Source organism: Colobus angolensis, unplaced genomic scaffold, assembly GCF_000951035.1.
Source record: "Colobus angolensis palliatus isolate OR3802 unplaced genomic scaffold, Cang.pa_1.0 Scaffold273, whole genome shotgun sequence".
Lineage (NCBI taxonomy): Eukaryota > Metazoa > Chordata > Mammalia > Primates > Cercopithecidae > Colobus > Colobus angolensis.
The window spans coordinates 2,211,933-2,229,833 of record NW_012115966.1 but is presented as its reverse complement, the minus strand read 5'-3'; the positions used below and the strand labels follow the sequence as shown (position 1 = coordinate 2,229,833).

The 17,901-nt window shown below is 47.3% G+C and overlaps 2 protein-coding genes across 4 annotated transcripts in view; both read left to right on the top strand.

Moving 5' to 3' along the window:
* The window catches only part of KIAA1324 (KIAA1324 ortholog), a 100,777-nt gene that overhangs the window by 69,313 nt on the left and 13,563 nt on the right, over positions 1-17,901 (top strand). For 2 of the 3 annotated variants that reach the window (XM_011948136.1, XM_011948138.1), the window contains 8 exons: positions 5,772-5,919; positions 6,391-6,471; positions 7,058-7,163; positions 7,271-7,420; positions 13,287-13,375; positions 16,417-16,594; positions 17,310-17,438; positions 17,834-17,897. In XM_011948136.1, coding sequence (XP_011803526.1) covers positions 5,772-5,919; positions 6,391-6,471; positions 7,058-7,163; positions 7,271-7,420; positions 13,287-13,375; positions 16,417-16,594; positions 17,310-17,438; positions 17,834-17,897 — 945 coding nt within the window. The remainder of the gene's footprint in view (positions 1-5,771; positions 5,920-6,390; positions 6,472-7,057; positions 7,164-7,270; positions 7,421-13,286; positions 13,376-16,416; positions 16,595-17,309; positions 17,439-17,833; positions 17,898-17,901) is intronic. The other variant, XM_011948137.1, reaches the window with a different exon arrangement.
* LOC105516075 (60S ribosomal protein L36) lies at positions 4,121-4,519 on the top strand. Its single transcript, XM_011948135.1, has one exon. The coding sequence runs from the start codon at positions 4,158-4,160 to the stop codon at positions 4,473-4,475; it is 318 nt and encodes a 105-aa protein (XP_011803525.1). The 5' UTR covers positions 4,121-4,157; the 3' UTR covers positions 4,476-4,519.

The following is a 17,901-nucleotide window of genomic DNA, read 5'->3' as shown; positions in this document are numbered from 1 at the left end:
CATTATGGGCAAGGCAATATTGGGTCTTAGGGAACGAAAATGGGGGCAATATGGGGATTTGAAAGGCAGTCATATTGTTTCTTATTAAATATTGACAGTGAATACAGGAGGAAAGTAAATGAAAGTTTCATTTATACCCAAACAATCAAATGGATAAAAAGGACTCAAGAATTGTATTACACTTGGATTTTTAAAAACTGGGAAAAATGTCTCCCATTCCTATACTTAAATCTTGTCTAAGCCAAGCAGTGGCTATTTAATCTGTAGTCCAATTTTAATGTTATGTTGTTTTAGAATTCAATTTGAAGTGTCAAATTCATTAGCATGACAACACTGGAGGCAGAGAGAAAGCTAGAGAGCTTTAAAGCTGGATGGAGCGGGAATGTGTGGGTTAAGACAACCAACCCCCATTTGAGTCCTAATGGAGACTGTCATTAGGCCCTGGACAAGGTGCAGACCTGGCTCAGTCAATTCCTAGCCATGTAAAGGAAGGATGTATTCTCGCTCTGGGGTCTGCACCCAGAGTACAGAAATCATTATCTCTCAGCGAGCCAGGATGTGGGCGGGTTAATAACAACTTGTGTTTCCACCGCACGGACTATTTCAGGGCCTGCATCTTAAGGCATCCCACGACATCCCTGGGAGGGAGGAAGAGGATATTTCTCCCTCAATGGAGAGGAAATGGCCATCTGGAGAGGTTTTTGTGGTTTTCCCGTCATCCCTCAGAAAGGCAATAATTGAGCTGATACCTAGAGCGCAAGTATTTGGCTTTCCTATTCAGCTGTGCAACTACTCAAATCCTGCCTGCTCTGCCTCAAGAGACTCCAAGCTGGTCTCCTGCTTCCATTCCCAGCCTCCTCCAGGCCTGTCCACTCAGCAAGAGCCAGATTCATCTTTCTTTTTTTTCTTTTCTTTTGTTTCTTTCTTTCTTTTTTTTTTTTTAGAAACAAAGTCTTACTCTGTCGCCCAGGCTGGAGTGCAATGGCACAATCACAGCTCACTGCAGCCTCAACCTCCCCAGGCTAAAACCTTCCTCCCACCTCAACCTCCCAAGTAGCTGGGACTGCAGGCACACACCACCACACCTGGCTAACTTCTTATTTTTTCTAGAGACAGGGTCTCAGTACGTTGCCCAGGTTGGACTCAAACTCCTGGGCTCAAATGATCGTTCCACCTCAGCCTCCCAAAGTACTCCCTACAATAGGGATACCTACCTTCCTAAGGTACTTAACCATGTACATGTTAAAACAGTGCCTGGCACATAGTGAGTGATTAATAAGTACTGGGATTACAGGTGTGAGCCACTACACCCAGCCTCATCTTAAATCCGGTCACAATAATTTCCTGCTAAAAACCCTAGATTCAATGGCTACCAATTGCTTTTGGGACAATGTCCACTACCTTCCCACAGCCTGCAGGGCCCTGCTGCCCTGCCCTCTGCCCTCTGCCCATTTCCCCAGCCTCTCCCAAGTACCTTCTGTCTTCACTTACTGTGTTCCAGCTACATTGACCATCGCACTCCTTACCCTCCTCAGGGCATTTGAACATGTGACTCTCTGTCCCCTCTTCTATGACTCCTACTTAACCCTCGCATCTCTACCTAAAAATCATTTCCTCAAAGAAACCATCCCTGACCCCATAGACTCCTGTTACACGCTCTTTATCATCCTGCATTTCTGCAGTGGCACTTATCGCAGTCATTCCTATGTGATTGTGTGATTAGTTAAGCTGCTGTCTCCTCAACTAGAAAGCGAATGCAAGCCCCAAGCGGGAAAGGATCATACTTGTCTTGTTCATCACTGTGTTTCCAGCATCTAACATAGTGTCTGGCCCAAAATAGACAAAATAAATAATTGGTGACAAAACAGACCAGCTGAATGGAGTCTCCATGGCAGGATCCTGAGCCTTCAGGGATCCTCCATGGGTCGTGGGTTGATGTCCCAGGGCTAAGGTACTGGCAACAGTCTGAGATCAGAGACTAGCATAAGCTAAGGGAACAGGAGTGACGTGGGAGCAATAGAAAAAATGTCATATATTAGTGGAAAAGATTGAGCAGATGCTCAAAGACTGTGACAGTGAAACAAGAATGAGAGAGAAATGTAAACATTAAAAATGAAAAACATTATATGCAGATCACAACTGGATGACCTAGGGTAAGTTTCCTAAGCACTTCTGGGCTTCAGTTTCTTTATTCTACAAATGATGATAAAAATAGTACTCTAATAGTACTATTTTTCCCAGTACTGGTACTGGGAATACTTTAGTGAGCAAGGTAAATTTGATCTCTTCTAATAGGTTGAGGTAAGGATCGATGAGATGATACTTGTAAAGAATTTAGAGCGATGCCTGACACTAGAAATCAATCAAAACATGTTGTTATTATTGAATATGAAATGTCTTCACCAGGGGCAACTCTGACAAAAATCAGAATTGTGATGCATTTTGCAAATGTAACCCACTTATGGCATCTTTTTAATTATTCATCAAACTTCAAGAGTTATTTATAGCTGACGTCGTTGAGCACATGAGCATTAAAGGTTAGCTCTTTCCACAAGGAGAAATCAATGCTGTTAGGTTAGCTGGGATATTTTGGATGAGCTCATGTTATATGTTTTCGTTTTGAGAATAACACTGACTGTCAAAGAGCTGAAAATAACCATGTTATTCTGGCAAACACGGGGAAATCTGTGGGCTGATCTAAGGATCCTTTAACTGGCTATTATTATTATTATTTTGAGATGGAGTCTCGCTTTATCACCCAGGCTGGAGTGCAATGGCACGATCTCGGTTCACTGCAGCCTCCGCCTTCTGGGTTCAAGCGATTCTCCTGCCTCAGCCTCCTGAGTGGCTGGGATTACAGGCATGCACCACCACACCCAGCTAATTTCTGCATTTTTAGTAGAAATGGGGTTTCACCATATTGGTCAGGCTGGTCTCCATGGTCTTGAACCCCTGACCTCAGGTGATCCCTGCCTCAGCCTCCCAAAGTGTTGGGATTACAGGCATGAGCCACCATGCCCACCCAACTGACCATTACCAAGCAACTGGAAACCTGGGCTGGTCTCAGGCAAAACAGTGCAATAGCGTGATGGTCTTTGATTACCTGTTTCCACGTTCAACTCTTTAACCCCGCAAGTCCCCACTATGTGCCAGGCCCAGACTGGTACTGGGAATACTTTAGTGAGCAAGGTAAATTTGATCTCTTCCCTCACATAATATTGGCAACGATTTTAAGGTCTGACAGTTTCAAATTTGGAGAGGATGTGGAGCAACAGGAACAGTGCAGCAATCGCTGGTAAATGGGAGGCTCTCCCAGGCATTCTCCTCCCAGGCATTCTACTCAGACATGTGCCTAAGGAGACAGGAACACAGCAGAATGTGCACACGAAACTGCAAACAATCCAAATGTCCATCAATGAGTGATTTGCAAATAAATATGGTAGAGCCATGCAAAGGAATGTTATGCAGTAGTAAAGACGAAGCCAGAAGAGCTGGATGTGTGAATATGGATGAATCTCACAGTTAGTATATTGAAGTCCCTCCCTTCCCAAAGCGAGTTTGAGCCTGTAAATATAATACCATTTATGTGAAGCTTTAAAACATGTGAAGCACTACCATACAGTTTATTGTTTAGAGATACATACATGTAGAAAATCGCATGCACATGTTAAACACCAGATTCAGGAAAGTGGTCACTTGGCAGTGGGGAAGGCAGTGTGTTCCAGGAAAAGGCTCAGATGAGGTTAGCGGAGGGTACACAGAGGCTTCTGCTGTGTTGAATTTCTTAAGCAGGGTGGTGGGTCGGTGAACGTTCATTATACCATTGTATAGGTCTTAAATATTTCATAATATACTAAAAATAAATAAAATATCATGGGATTATGGCTATGAGAAGGGGAGCAAAGAGAACTAAGGGCACCCATAGCAGAAGCAGATAGAATCAAGGAAGACTTTTTAGATTAAGTGGCATTTAAGACAGTGTAGGAGTTAAACCGAGAGAGAGAGGAGGAAGTTTGTTCCAGGAAGAGGGAAGAGGATGTCAGGAGGCCCAGAGGTAAGAGAAAGTTTGGCAGAGGAATTGAAAGAAATGTCATAGAGTTGGAGTATAAAGAGTGCATCAGCCCTTCCGCCACGGCCGCCATTGGAGAGCAGTAGCCATGGCTCTACGCTACCCTATGGCCGTGGGCCTCAACAAGGGCCACAAAGTGACCAAGAACGTGAGCAAGCCCAGGCACAGCCGCCGCCGCGGGCGTCTGACGAAACACACCAAGTTCGTGCGGGACATGATTCGGGAGGTGTGTGGCTTTGCCCCGTACGAGCGGCGCGCCATGGAGTTACTGAAGGTCTCCAAGGACAAACGGGCCCTCAAGTTTATCAAGAAAAGGGTGGGGACGCACATCCGCGCCAAGAGGAAGCGGGAGGAGCTGAGCAACGTGTTAGCCGCTATGAGGAAAGCTGCTGCCAAGAAAGACTGAGCCCCTTCCCCTGGCTTCTCCCTGAAATAAAGAACAGCTTGACACGAAAAAAAAAAAAAAAAAAGAGTGCATCAGGAATCTGTACCCTATCCTAAGGGCCACAGAGAGTCAGTCCCAGGGATTTTAATTTGAAGCAAGGGAGTGCCATGGTCAGATGTTTATTCTGGAGGATCTGTCTGCTGGGCTGCAGCATGAAGAGGGCTAGGAGGATGTGGGACTGGCTTCAGGGAGACAAGTTTGGGGGCTAGTTCATAGATGTTGTGGTGGTGAGCACAGGGAGAGCCCGTGGACAGGGTGGATAGAGTGAACACATATTTAGGAGACAAAACAGACATGACCAGGTCGGCTGTCTCCGAGGTTCTCTGGCCCTCCCCCTTTCCATAAAAACCATTTACATGTGGCATCTTTATAGTAGACATTTCTGGAAAAACAGGTAGACTAGACTGGGTGGATGCCTGAGTTCTGAAGAATGTCTGTGTCTACTGAGTTATTTGACAGCTTTAGAGTTTGGCAGACCGGATCTCAGCCCTGCCACTCGCTGGCTTCATAATATTGGGCTTGGCACTCTCCAAGCCCCAGTTTCATCATCTCTTAAACAGGAAAAACATTTCCTCTTATTGATGAAAATAAATCATGAATATAAAGCACGTAGTGCAATGCCTGGAGGTAGTGAGCAACCAATAAATGTCACCCCTCCCTGAGTGGGTGCAGTGGCTCACGCCTGTAATCCCAGCCTTTTGGGAGGCCGAGGTGGGTGGATCACTTGAGGTCAGGAGTTCGAGACCAGGCTGGCCAACATGGTGAAAACTTGTCTCTACTAAAAAAAATACAGAAATTAGCCGGGTGTAGTGGTGCATGCCAGTAATCCGAGCTACTCAGGAGGCTGAGACAGGAAAATCACTTGAACCCGGGAGGCAGAGGTTGTGGAGAGCTGAGGCCACGCCACTGCACTCCAGCCTGGGAGACAGAGCAAGACTCTGCCTCAAAAAAAAAAAAGTTATTCGTCCCCAACTTCACCTACCACCCGTATCCCAGGTAGTTCTGCACAATGTGGAGGCAAGCCTCCTTGTCTTCCTCACCTGTGTGCCTTCCTCTTCTTAGCTGCACTCCAGGTCCTTGACCTACCTGAGAGCTTCTTTTGTCTTTCTTCACTGAGCATTTTCAGGTCCAAGTTTCAGTTTGTGAATCACAAGCCTGAAAATTCCCAAAGACCCAGCAGAACATGAGACCTGCACACGGCACAAAGCCTGGTGGGCTGTGCTCCTGCCTGTAAACCTGGTTCCTGTTCCTTCACAGGTCCAAGTGGGTTCCCCAGGGCGACTACATCGCCTCCAACACGGACGAATGCACAGCCACACTGATGTACGCCGTCAACCTGAAGCAATCCGGCACCGTTAACTTCGAATACTACTACCCAGACTCCAGCATCATCTTTGAGTTTTTTGTAAGCCCCTGGCCAAGGTGGAGGGTGGGAGCTAAAGTCTCTCTGGGGCTCAGATCCATTTGAGGAATCCATCGTGAGTGTAGCCCTGCTTGGGAAATCACTGTTGTTTTCCCTCTGGAGAGAGCTGTGGGCAAAATGAGCTGAGGCCCCAGGAGGCAAGGAGAAAAGGCAAAAGTGAAAGGACTCTTGGGGGAAGAGTTGTCTGGGAGATTTCTAAGTGTTTTATCCAGCTCAGACATGAAAACAGCATATTTGAATTACAAGTTATTTCTTTGGTGTCAATGCTCATTTTGTGTGTGTGACTAATTCCTGCCCTACTTTGAGGCTCATGTGTTTTGAGCTCAGTCCCTAAAGGAAATTGGCAACTCTTCCCATATAAAGAAGGGCCCTCTGGGGGACTGGTGCAATGTGGGGAAAGATATCCATTTCCTTAGAAAGCTGAGATTCCGGTTCCAAACTCTTTTATGTCAGGTTCAGAATGACCAGTGCCAGCCCAATGCAGATGACTCCAGGTGGATGAAGACCACAGAGAAAGGATGGGAATTCCACAGTGTGAGTATCACACCAGCCTTCTCCCAGAGATCCCAGGAAAGGGACCCAGGGCCTTCCTCAGAGAGTGCTTCCTCCCAGTCTGAGCCTCCACCCTGATGTCCCTGGAGGGCAGGAGTGTGATATGATGAAGATGCTGTAGTTGCTGTCCTCTAGCATTGACAGAATATGGGTGGGAGCTGACTTGTCGCTTCTATGGCTTGACTCCAAAGACCAGCAGCTTTTCAGCTTTAAGACTGGGCCTTCTGGGGAGGGGGGCTGTCTCCTGCAAAACCACAGAAGAATGAGGGAGTGCCAGTCACCCTATTGTCAGGATCCTCAGGTCTCTTTACTGGTCTCACCATAAGAGATGCTCGTGGTATATGTGATCCAGGGAGCAGTGGAAGGGTTGTAAGAGGAGGCTTAGAAAGAGAGAGGAGCTGTGCTAAGTTGGGAGGAAGGGCAGAGCTGAGGACGAGGAGGAAGAGGGTCAGAAGAAGAAGCATTACCATGCAGTTAGTAAGAGGAGTCGTCCCAACAAGAGGCTATACCAACAGATTAACGAGATTTCTCTCCATGATGAACGAACGCTCCTGTTTGTGGTTTTTAGGTGGAGCTAAATCGAGGCAATAATGTCCTCTATTGGAGAACCACAGCCTTCTCGGTATGGTCCAAAGTATCCAAGCCTGTGCTGGTGAGAAACATCGCCATAACAGGTACTGAGACCAGGGTTACTGACTCCCTGGGCTCTTGACTTTGCAGTCTCCTGGGGACTCAGTCTCCAGGCTGAATCCTTGCTTTTCTGACTCTTCCTCCTCCCTAGGGGTGGCCTACACTTCAGAATGCTTCCCCTGCAAACCCGGCACGTATGCATCCAAGAAGGGCTCCTCTTTCTGCAAACTTTGTCCAGCCAACTCTTATTCAAATAAAGGAGAAACTTCTTGTCACCAGTGTGACCCTGACAAATACTCAGGTGATGTTTCTGAGGGTGGGAGGAGTTTGGAGACAGAGGGTACCACCAAAACACACAAGGAGAAACCAGGGAATAGAGCCATCTTCTGGTCAAGCTGAGGATGATGATTCTTAAACCCTTCCTTTCTGGATCCTGGAATACTCTTGCCAATCCATATATCCATTAATCACTTTGTCTTTTTTTTTTTTTTTGAGATAGGATCTCACTTTATCACCCAGGCTGGAGTACTGTGGTGCAATCATTGCTCACTGCAGCCTCAAACTCCCCATCCCCAGCAATCCTCCCGCCTCAGTCTCCTGAGTAGCTAAGACTACAGGCGTGCCCCACCACACCCAACTCATTATTTGTTTTTATTTTTATAGAGACAGGGGTCTTGCTAGTTGCCCAGGCTGGTCTTGAACTCCTGGGCTTTAGTGATCCTCCTGCCTCAGCCTCTCAAGCTGTGAGTCTATAATCCCAGCACTTTGGGAGGTTGAACCGGGAAGATCAATTGGGCCTGGGAGGTTGAGGTTTCAGTGAGCCATGATCGCACCACCGCTCTATAGCCTGGGTGACAGAGTGAGACCCTGTCTCTAAAAAAATGAAATAAAAATGAATCATTCAATAAATATTGAGCCTCTCCTGTCCACCAGGCCCTATTCTATGTACTTGGGCTACATCAGAACAAAACAGACAGAGTTCCCTGTTTTTATGGGGTTTACATTCAGGGGTGTGGGGAAGAGAGACAATAAACAAAAAGAAATAGATGATACATATATAATACATTATATAGTATGTGGGATGGTAAAAAGTGCCATGGTGTCATGTCAAAAGGAAAAAGCAGCTCAGAGCTAGAGGGGTTAGGAAAGCTAAGGAAAGGGTTGCAATCTTTTTGTTGCTGTTGTAGAAACAGGGTCTCACTGTGTTGCCCAGGCTGGTCTCAAACTTCAGGCCTCAAAGTGATCCTCCTGCCTCGGTCTTCCAAAGTGCTGGGATTACAGACATGAGACACTGTGCCCGGTCCAGTCATTTTTTAAGTGGTGAATTTTTATTTATATTTATTTATTTATTTTTGAGATGGAGTTTCACTTTTGTTGCCCAGGCTGGAGTGCTGGAATGCAATGGCATGATCTCGGCTCACCACAACCTCCGCCTCCTGGGTTCAAGCAATTTTCCTGCCTCAGCCTCCCGAGTAGCTGTGATTACAGGAATGTGCTACCACGCCTGGCTAATTTTGTATTTTTAGTAGAGATGGGGTTTCACCATGTTGACCAGACTGGTCTCGAACTCCCAACCTCAGATAATCTGCCCACCTCGGCCTCCCAAAGTGCTAGGATTACAGGTGTGAGCCACCGCACCTGGCCAGTGGTGAAATTTTAAGTGAAACATTGTATAAGATTATAATGTAGTCCAGGCGTGGTGGCTCTCGCCTGTAATCCCAGCACTTTGGGAGGCCAAGGCAGGGGAATCACTTGAGGTCAGGAGTTCAAGACTAGCCTGGCCAACATGGCAAAACCCCGTCTCTACTAAAAACACAAAAATTAGCTGGGCATGGGGGCATGTGCCTGTAATTCCAGCTACTCGGAAGGCTGAGGCTGGAGAATCACTTGAACCCGGGAGGTGGAGGTTGCAGTGAGCTGAGATCACACCACTGCACTCCAGCCTGGGCAACAGAGCAAGACTCAGTCTCAAAAAAAAAAAAAAAGATTATAATATAAACAGTAGATACAGTAGAGTTAAAATGTATAAATTTATACATGTTAACATATAACAATTATTATCAAAGTTAATTTCATGAGCCTATATTGAGGAACAAAAACATTTTGATAACAAGGTCTAAAGATGCAAATTACAATCTTGTATCAGCCTGAGAGCATTCGTTGAAGTCCAGTCAGGCATTTTGGGAAATCTAGGGTTCCTCAGAACACAATTTGCAAACCACTGCTCTGAGGGAAAGTAAGGGGACAGCTGGAAGCAGCCTGTTTTTACAGTTTGAGGATAGCTTCCTAAAGCATTCCAATTTGAAAAATAGGACGTGGTCATTTGAGGGAGTTCCAGGGAGTATCGAGGCTCTGGTGTGAGATGGGCAGTGCCAGCGGATGACTTTCTGCTCAGGCAGTCCAGACAATGGTATGAGGGCCAGTCTCCAAGACAGGTTCTGAAACAAACAAGAAGGGAGAGAGAAACAGTCCCATATTTTTCCCTGGAAACACTCACAACTATTCTACTTTTCCTTTCTTACACAGTGTAAATGTAAACCCAGCACGAGGCCCTCTCTCAAACAGACCCACCTTTCCCTACAAAGACATGCCAAACTTCACACAGGTGTTGAAGTATGTGTTTGCTCAGCCAAGACCAACCACTGACCTTGTGAATTGCTTGTTTCTACACTATTCCTAACACAAAAGTCATATTCACCTACACAGATCTTGCCAAATGAGTGTAGTTTTCAACCAAAACAGACATCTTTAGGTCTTGGGGGAAGTTTTTATCTGTAAGTCTAGATCTCTGTTTTTCCACTTGCATTTTTTATTCCTCTTCCCCACTCTGCTTCTATCAACAGCAACCTTTGTTAGTCTAAATCTCTGGCTCCCTTTACTGGTCCAGCAGTTGGGCAAGGGTTTGAATGGCAAGGTGGTTCTAGTAAAACTGCATAGGAGTGTTTTGATCAACTCTATGTAAGCTGATTTTTATCCAGAGTGATGTTATAAAAGCATTAGGTTGGGAATCTGAATTCTTGGAATCTATTTTCCTTCTGCCACTGATTTCTCAATGTGCCCCATTGACTGAGAAGTGAGTTTTTTCTTTTTTCTTTCTTTCTTTTTTTTTTTTTTTTTCCTGAAATGGAGTTTCCCTCTTGTTGCCCAGGCTGGAGTGCAATGGCACAATCTCAGCTCACTGCAACCTCTGCCTTCCCCATTCAAGTGATTCTCCTGCCTCAGCCTCCTGAGTAACTAGGATTACAGGCGCCCACCACCACGCCCGGCTAATTTTTTCCATTTTTAGTAGAAACGGGGTTTCACCATCTTGGCCAGTCTGGTCTTGAGCTCCTGACCTCAGATGATCCACCTGCCTTGGCCTCCCAAAGTGTTGGGATTACAGGCGTGAGCCACCTCACCTGGCCAGTGAGATTTTACTATGAGGACCGTGGTCAACTTGTTGACAACTTCACCATCTTGGGGTACAAAGAGAGTCATATTTCTTTGAGACTTGACTCTTCCAGAATACAGGGTCAGTGAGAGACTGGGAAAATGCAGGGAGACTCTGATGATAGCCTATGATAGACTGTGTGTGCAGGGAGTGACAGAAGGTCCATGCATTTACAAATATATTCTGAGTGCCTGTCAGTTGCCAGTGTCCATTCAGTACCGAAACCCTCAGGAGAAATGTTTTACTTTGATAAAACAGATCCCAGTGAGAACATTGTACTCCTGGAGGCAGGGGATGGGGTGGGAGGATATTGAAAAGAGGAGGCAGGTGCAGAAAGAGTAGTTGGAGGCCCTGAGATAAACTTTATCTTCTTCCAGTTTTGCCCAGGGCCAATCCTACTTAAGTCACTTTTCACTCCCTCAACCAAACATAGAGGCCCATCTTCCAAACTTGACTGGCATCCAGTTTAAACACCTTGATGAAACCCAAGCTGGGAAAGGAGGTCAGTCTCAGCATCTTGGTTAATCATTTATTAAAACCACCTTAACAGAGATCAGTGTGTAAACAGCTGAGCCATTTTTGCTAAAACCCAGAGCTAGGATGTCAGGTTGGGCAAATATTTGACAAGCAGAGAAAGGTCTTGGTGCAGAATGCATTTTCTAACACATAACTTGTACTTTTCTAGACCTAGGAATTGGCACCTCCCCATGTTTTCAGCCTCTCTCCCTCCCCACATTGTTCCCAGCCAAGTCAGTCAAAAGCAGAAGTCCACAGGTCCCTCTGTGCTGAATTATGCATCTTGTTCTAGGTAGAGAGAAATATCTCTTTTTTTCAAATTTTAAAAAGAATTTTTAAATTCAAAACAAGTTAAACCCACTGCTTTGAAGAGAGAGTCAAGCACAATGGCTCATGCCTATAATCTCAGCACTTTCGGAGGCTGAGGCCGGAGAATTGCTCGAAGCCAAGAGCTCGAGACCAGCTTGGGCAACATAGCGAGACTCTGTCTCTACCAAAAGAAAAAAAGAAAAAAAAAAAAGAAAGAGAGAGAGAAAAAAGAAAACAAACCCATGTGATGGGAAGAATAAATAAATAAATAGATAAATAAATAAATAACGAATAGAGATTCATAGACGTAGTTCTCGCTATCCAGATGTTCAAGGGTTAGCGCAGAGCTAACACAGACATGAGGAGAACATTCAGACAGTAGAAGAAAACTGATAGTTCACATTTTTCTGTTTCTTTCTTTCCCTCCCTCCCTCCTTTCCTTCCTTCCTTCCTTCCTTCCTTCCTTCCTTCCTTCCTTCCTTCCTTCCTTCCTTCCTTCCTTCCTTCCTTAGTCTCTCTCTATTGCCCAGGCTGGAATGCAATGGCATGATCATGGCTCACTGCAGCCTCAACCTCCTGGGCTCACGCGATTCTCCTGCCTCAGCATCAAGTAGCTGAGACTATAGGCCTGCACCACCATGCCTGGCTAATTTTTGTATTTTTTGTAGAGGAAGGGTTTGCCATGTTGCCCAGGCTGGTCTTGAATTCCTGGGCTCAAGAGATCCTAAAGTGCTAGGATTACAGGCATGAGCCACCATGCCCAGCAGTTAACATTTTTCATTAGGTATAAATCAAGAGTTAAAGATAGTGTTGGGCCAGTGCGGGAGGCCGGAGGATCACTTGAGCCCAGGAGTTTCAGGCTGCAGTGAGCTAAGATTGCACCACTGCAGTTCAGCCTCAGCAACAGAACAAGACTCTGTCTCTAAAAAATAACAACAATAAAATAACAATAAAGAGTCCAGGTGCGGTGGCTCACACCTGTAATCCCAGCACTTTGGGAGGTCAAGGAGGGCACATCACCTGAGGTCAGGAGTTCAAGACCAGCCTGACCAACATGGAGAAACCCCATCTCTACCAAAAATACAAAATTAGCCGGGCATGGTGGCTCATGCCTGTAATTCCAGCTACTCGAGAGGCTGAGGCAGGAGAATTGCTTGAACCTGGGAGGCGGAGGTTGTAGTGAGCCAAGATCACACCATTGCACTCCAGCCTGGACAAGAGTGAAACTCCATCTCAATAATAATAATAATAATAATAATAATAGTGTTGGGATGCTTGGGTTAAGGCAAGTGGGAAGAACCTTGTGTGTTAGGTGGAGTCCAAGGAAATTACAAACCTGATTTGTGTAGAATGGTTGCATGAAGAAAAGGAAATTTCCAAGGTGGAAGGCCTTCATTCTAGGCATATATTAGAACATTCATAGAAAGACTTGGAATGAGTATGAAAGCAAAGTCACATTTTACTTCAACACTTCAGGAGTAGAAAAACCACACCCATGGTCGACACTAAGGCACCTGGAAGATGGTGAACTTTCTGAACCTCCCCAGGTTTCAGGGAACTTGGGTTGGCAGTGGTTAACCTGCAAGAGGCTGTCTCCATCTACCCTCCTTGCTGGTCCTTTGACCAGGCCACTTCTCCATCCTCTGCCCCATGGGGTGGGAGAGGGGGAGCGGCAAACAGTGGTTTCTCATCAGCACCTGGAAGAGGTGCAAAGGGAAGCCTGAGCGGGGTTGGGGAACTGGAAATGACACTATTGAGGCAAGGGGAAGGGTGAGTGTGCAGGATTTTCTACTTCCGGCAATATCTGTATGGCAATGCACCCAGGGGCTTGGGAGTTACAGGGCCATGAAGAGGCCAGGAGCTCAACTTTCTTATGTAACTCCAAATATTTCTTCTTGCTTTGGCAATTTAGAGAAAGGATCCTCTTCCTGTAACGTGCGCCCAGCTTGCACAGAGAAAGATTATTTCTACACACACACAGCCTGTGATGCCGACGGAAAGGTGGGTAGCACAGTCTTGGAGCCCCTTAGCCCCAGATGGACTGTCTCCCACTCCCTGAGCTTTGCCACCATTTGGAGCTTCAGTGGTCAATGACATTGGCACCAGTTAAAACCCCACAGGCCTTCAAGGTGATCCTAGGGCCAGGTGGGGCGGGGGGCAAAACGAGACCTCTTCATTCATTTTCTGGTCAGAAACTGTTTTTGCGGCATCTGTTTCACAGTTTATGCACGTATGTTCTGTCTCTAAAACCCACTTCATTCTCTCTTGCTTGGTTTCTTCTATTTGCCGAGTTACTCCGGGCAGAACCCGCCTGTCCGTGCACAATGTCCTCCCGGGGCTCTTCAGGCTCGCCCCCTCGGCACTGCTTTTGTGGACTGGCACTGGGAATGGATTCCTGCCTGTGGTCTGACTTGTTCCGTTTCTGTTGCTTCTCTTTCCTCCAGGCTTTCTGCTTCAGAAAAGAACTTTCCCTCCTCCTAGTCCACACTGTCACTGAGTCAGCAAGCACTTTTTGAGGCTGACTGATGTGTCAGGCCTGGCACTATAGGCCGGGGAGTCAGAAATGACTAAAACAAGCTCCTGCCCCCAGGGAGCTCACAGTCCTGTATGGGAGGCTGGAGAGAGGAGAAAAACAGGCCCAGTCAAGGCAACCAGAGGGATGTGCAGGGAAGTGGGGGAGCCCAGAGGAGGAGCGACCAGGACATGGGGTGGGGGGGGCAGAGAAAGTCTCTCAGAGGTGGCCATTTGTTCATCAGTCAACAAATATTTATCGAGGAGCAACTCTGTGCCAGGCACGGCGCGAGGTGCTAGGTGCTAGATATGCATCACTTAACAAAACTGAGGGAGCATCTAGCCTTTACAGAGCTTAAGTATTGCTGGGGAGGGAGTGGAGAGGGAGATAATAGACAAATATGGCTGTATAATATAGCAAATGGTAGTAAGTGGTAGAAAGGAAAAAAATAAACCAGGATTAGAAGAGAGAGAATGACGGAGGGTGGTGCCGCTATTTTAGAAGGGTAGGGATGTCCTCTCTGAGGAGCTGACATTTGAGCAGAGACCTGAAGGAGATGAAGGAGGAGCCATGGAGTTTTCCAGGCAGCGGACACAGCAGGAGAGGAGGCAGCCGCTGGGCCTGGTGGGTGGAGGAACAGTGTAATGAGCAGGGAAGGGCTTGAGGGTGCACGGAGAAGGATCTGGTTGAGCTGTCTGTAAGCCAGAGATTCTCAAGGGGATAGAACTAGGAGTTGGGAATTCTGTATTCAGCACTAAGCATGATGCTTGGCTCTTAGGTACATAAATATTTGCTGACTGGGCGGCTGGCTGAATTCTCCTTTTCCTAACTAAGCGTGGGTTAAAATCTGGTCCTTAACAATGAATATTTTGCATGGTCATCTCTTACCACCACCACCTCCCCCACATATTTGGGGCATCATCCCCTTCCCCAGCAGCCAAGAGAGAATGGCTGTGTCTTGTCAGTTGCACCTTAGACTCAGTTCTGTGGTGTCTGGAATTCTGTATGACATTGTAAACATTATTTTCATTTTCTTGGTCTCAGCTGACTCACCAATAAAAGGCGGACAATTAATCCTCTTCTCCCTCCTGTGACTGAATGTGGCTGTCTTTCCTCCCTTCTGCCCCATTCTCTTCCCTCCCTGGGCTCACACCAAGGCCCTCTGGGTCAGTAGTGTGCTTGCTGCCTGCAAGCCCGGGTGTCTGCCTCGGTCTGACCCCTGCCAGGGCCTTTAGATGCTGGCTCAGACCAAAGCCTGCATTCCCGCCTTGCAGCACAGTCAAGGCCCAGCTCAGAGGAGGAGCACTGAAGCGTGTGCTTTCGGGAGTGCGCATGAATATGCATTCTTCAGCCATTCCTTGTAGACTTCTGCTTTGTGCCTCATTCCCGCACTGGTTCTGCTCAGTCTGGTGATTCAGTTTGTCTTCTGAACAGTCTTCTAAAATCAAGGGACACACCTTGAGCTGGCTCCTGTGATTATGTTTCTGACCTTGGCTGTGCCTTAGTTGTTTCTCAGGGACCAGGATGGCCCATCCAGTGGGGCCACTGAATGTGCTGCTCCAAGAGCTGGCCCGAGTCAGTTTGCGGGCTCCTGGGACCCTCCTCTCCCTGAGACTTACAGGAGTCAGGTGAGGTTCAAGCCTGGGGCTCTGGCTGCTGTAGCCCTTTGCAGGCAGCAGGCTGAGCTGAGCAGGGGAAGGAGGAGCCCAGAGCTCCCCATCATTAAAGCAGTCTGTGTCCCTCCTTCAGGACTTGTTTCTTATCTTGAAAAATAAAGACAGAGGCCTTATTCATCCTTCTTTTTCACATGTATGGTATCTGCACAGATCATGTTCACCAACCCCTCAGTGCAACCCATAAGAGCACCTTTTTGTGTGTGACTCGATCTAAGGGCCATGTGGGAAGAATGGAGCTGCCCACCTTCACCCCTGATTCAGCCGGAGTCTCCTGCGGGTCATCTCCACTTCTGAACCTAATGCAGGGGTCACGTTTCATTCATCTCTGAGACACCATGTCTGGCACATAGATGCATTAGGCTTTCTGTAAACGTTTACCCAATAAATAAAAGAGCAAAGAATGCACCCCTCAAAAAATAAGTTGGGACATCTCTGCCACCTCCTCAGTCCCCAGGGGGCATCTGAGCCACCTCCACCCTGTGCCTTTCTGTGTTCTGGGATTTTCACCAGCTGCTCTTCCTGTGACCTTGGTAGCAATAAGATTCTACAGTGGAATCGGAGCTTTCTCTAAGACAACTGGTCCCATATTCTCTGTCATAAAGTCTTCATTAGAGCTATTCCTTGTCACCCAGGCAACATTCATTTGGCAGATAGTGACTGAGCACAACCAGGAATCAGGCACTGCACTAGGTGCTTGGGATACATCTGTGACCAACACAAAGTTCCCCACCCCGGGGGAGCTCTGACGTGGCCCAGAATCTGGATCTCTGCCCCCAACCCCCATCCTCAGGGCAGAGTTCCAAAGACGTCCTAAATCTCACACAGGCTGAGTTGTGCTTAATCCATTTCTGCAGACACAGCTCATGTACAAATGGGCCAGGCCGAAAATCTGTAGCGAGGACCTTGAGGGGGCGGTGAAGCTACCTGCCTCTGGTGAGAAGAAGAGCTGCCCACCCTGCAACCCAGGCTTCTTCAAAACCAACAACAGCACCTGCCAGCCCTGCCCATACGGTTCCTACTCCAATGGCTCAGGTAACCTCCTCACCACCCGACTCCCTGCAGGACACCCATCCCCACATGGACTGTGTGGGTGGGCTGCGTGGGCACTCAGAGTGGCCAGCTGAATGCAGACCCCGCCCTTCCAAGGGAGGCAGTAAGGACCAGGCCACCTCTGAGGACTAAATTCAGAAGAGAGGTCAGGGCTGGCCTCGTCTGCAGGTCAGAGTCAGACTTGAGGCCGCCTTCCTTCCTCCTCACTCCAACTGCAAATGTGATTCAGGCCTGAAAGTGCCCAATCCTCAAAGCAGAGCTTCCAGCATATGGCAGAGATGCTGACTAGAAGGCTTAAGGGGCTGGGATGACCAGCTCGACACAACCAAAACCTATAAGCCATGCTGCCTTGGGGTGATTGTGTACCTGTTAATATGAATGCATTTAATGATAATATGACAATAATATGAACTACATGTGTCAGACTAGAAGGTACAGCTACGTTTTGAAACGAAAATTGGGGTGGGCAAATAGGATGGTTGGCATATTGGAAAGAAGGCTCAGTGTTTACATCTTGAGTTAGTTAAATACATTGTCAGAATGTTTTTGAGTCAACTTGATACAACTGCCTGCTGCGGTACTCAGCAGCCAGGCTTGTGGGCTGCCCACCACTGTTGCCACTTGTCTGTGTGGCAGCAGCTCCAGTCAGAGTGACTGCAGCCTTCCCGCTGAATGCATGGATCTTGTGGTTCCCCAGATTGTACCCACTGCCCTGCGGGGACTGAACCTGCTGTGGGATTTGAATACAAATGGTGGAACACGCTGCCCACAAACATGGAAACGACCGTTCTCAGTGGGATCAACTTCGAGTACAAGGGCATGACAGGTAATTGCCTCTCCCTGTGCCATGAGCTGTCAGCTCCCTGCACACCCTCAGTTCTTCCAACTTCACATTTCTTCATAATAGTGATGTCAGAAAAATAAGCTAACTATGTCATGCATTCCCTTGAAAGTTCCGTTCCTCATGGACATATGTTCTGCCAAGACAGCTTTAGAGGAAGGAACAGAGCTAGGAACATGAGCGTGCACTTCAAAGGTGTTGCTCTGAGAGCTTCAGGGTCTTTGACCAAAGTGGCAGGATAAGTAACATGGTTCCTGTTCAGTGGTGGTTCTGGGCGCCTCAAAAGATAGTGTCAAACCTCCCTTCCAGAGTGTCGTCTGGGTGCACATTTGCCTTGCACCCAAGAGCACAAGGCATTAACTCTTCCCTTTCCTTTTCAGGCTGGGAGGTGGCTGGTGATCACATTTACACAGCTGCTGGAGCCTCAGACAATGACTTCATGATTCTC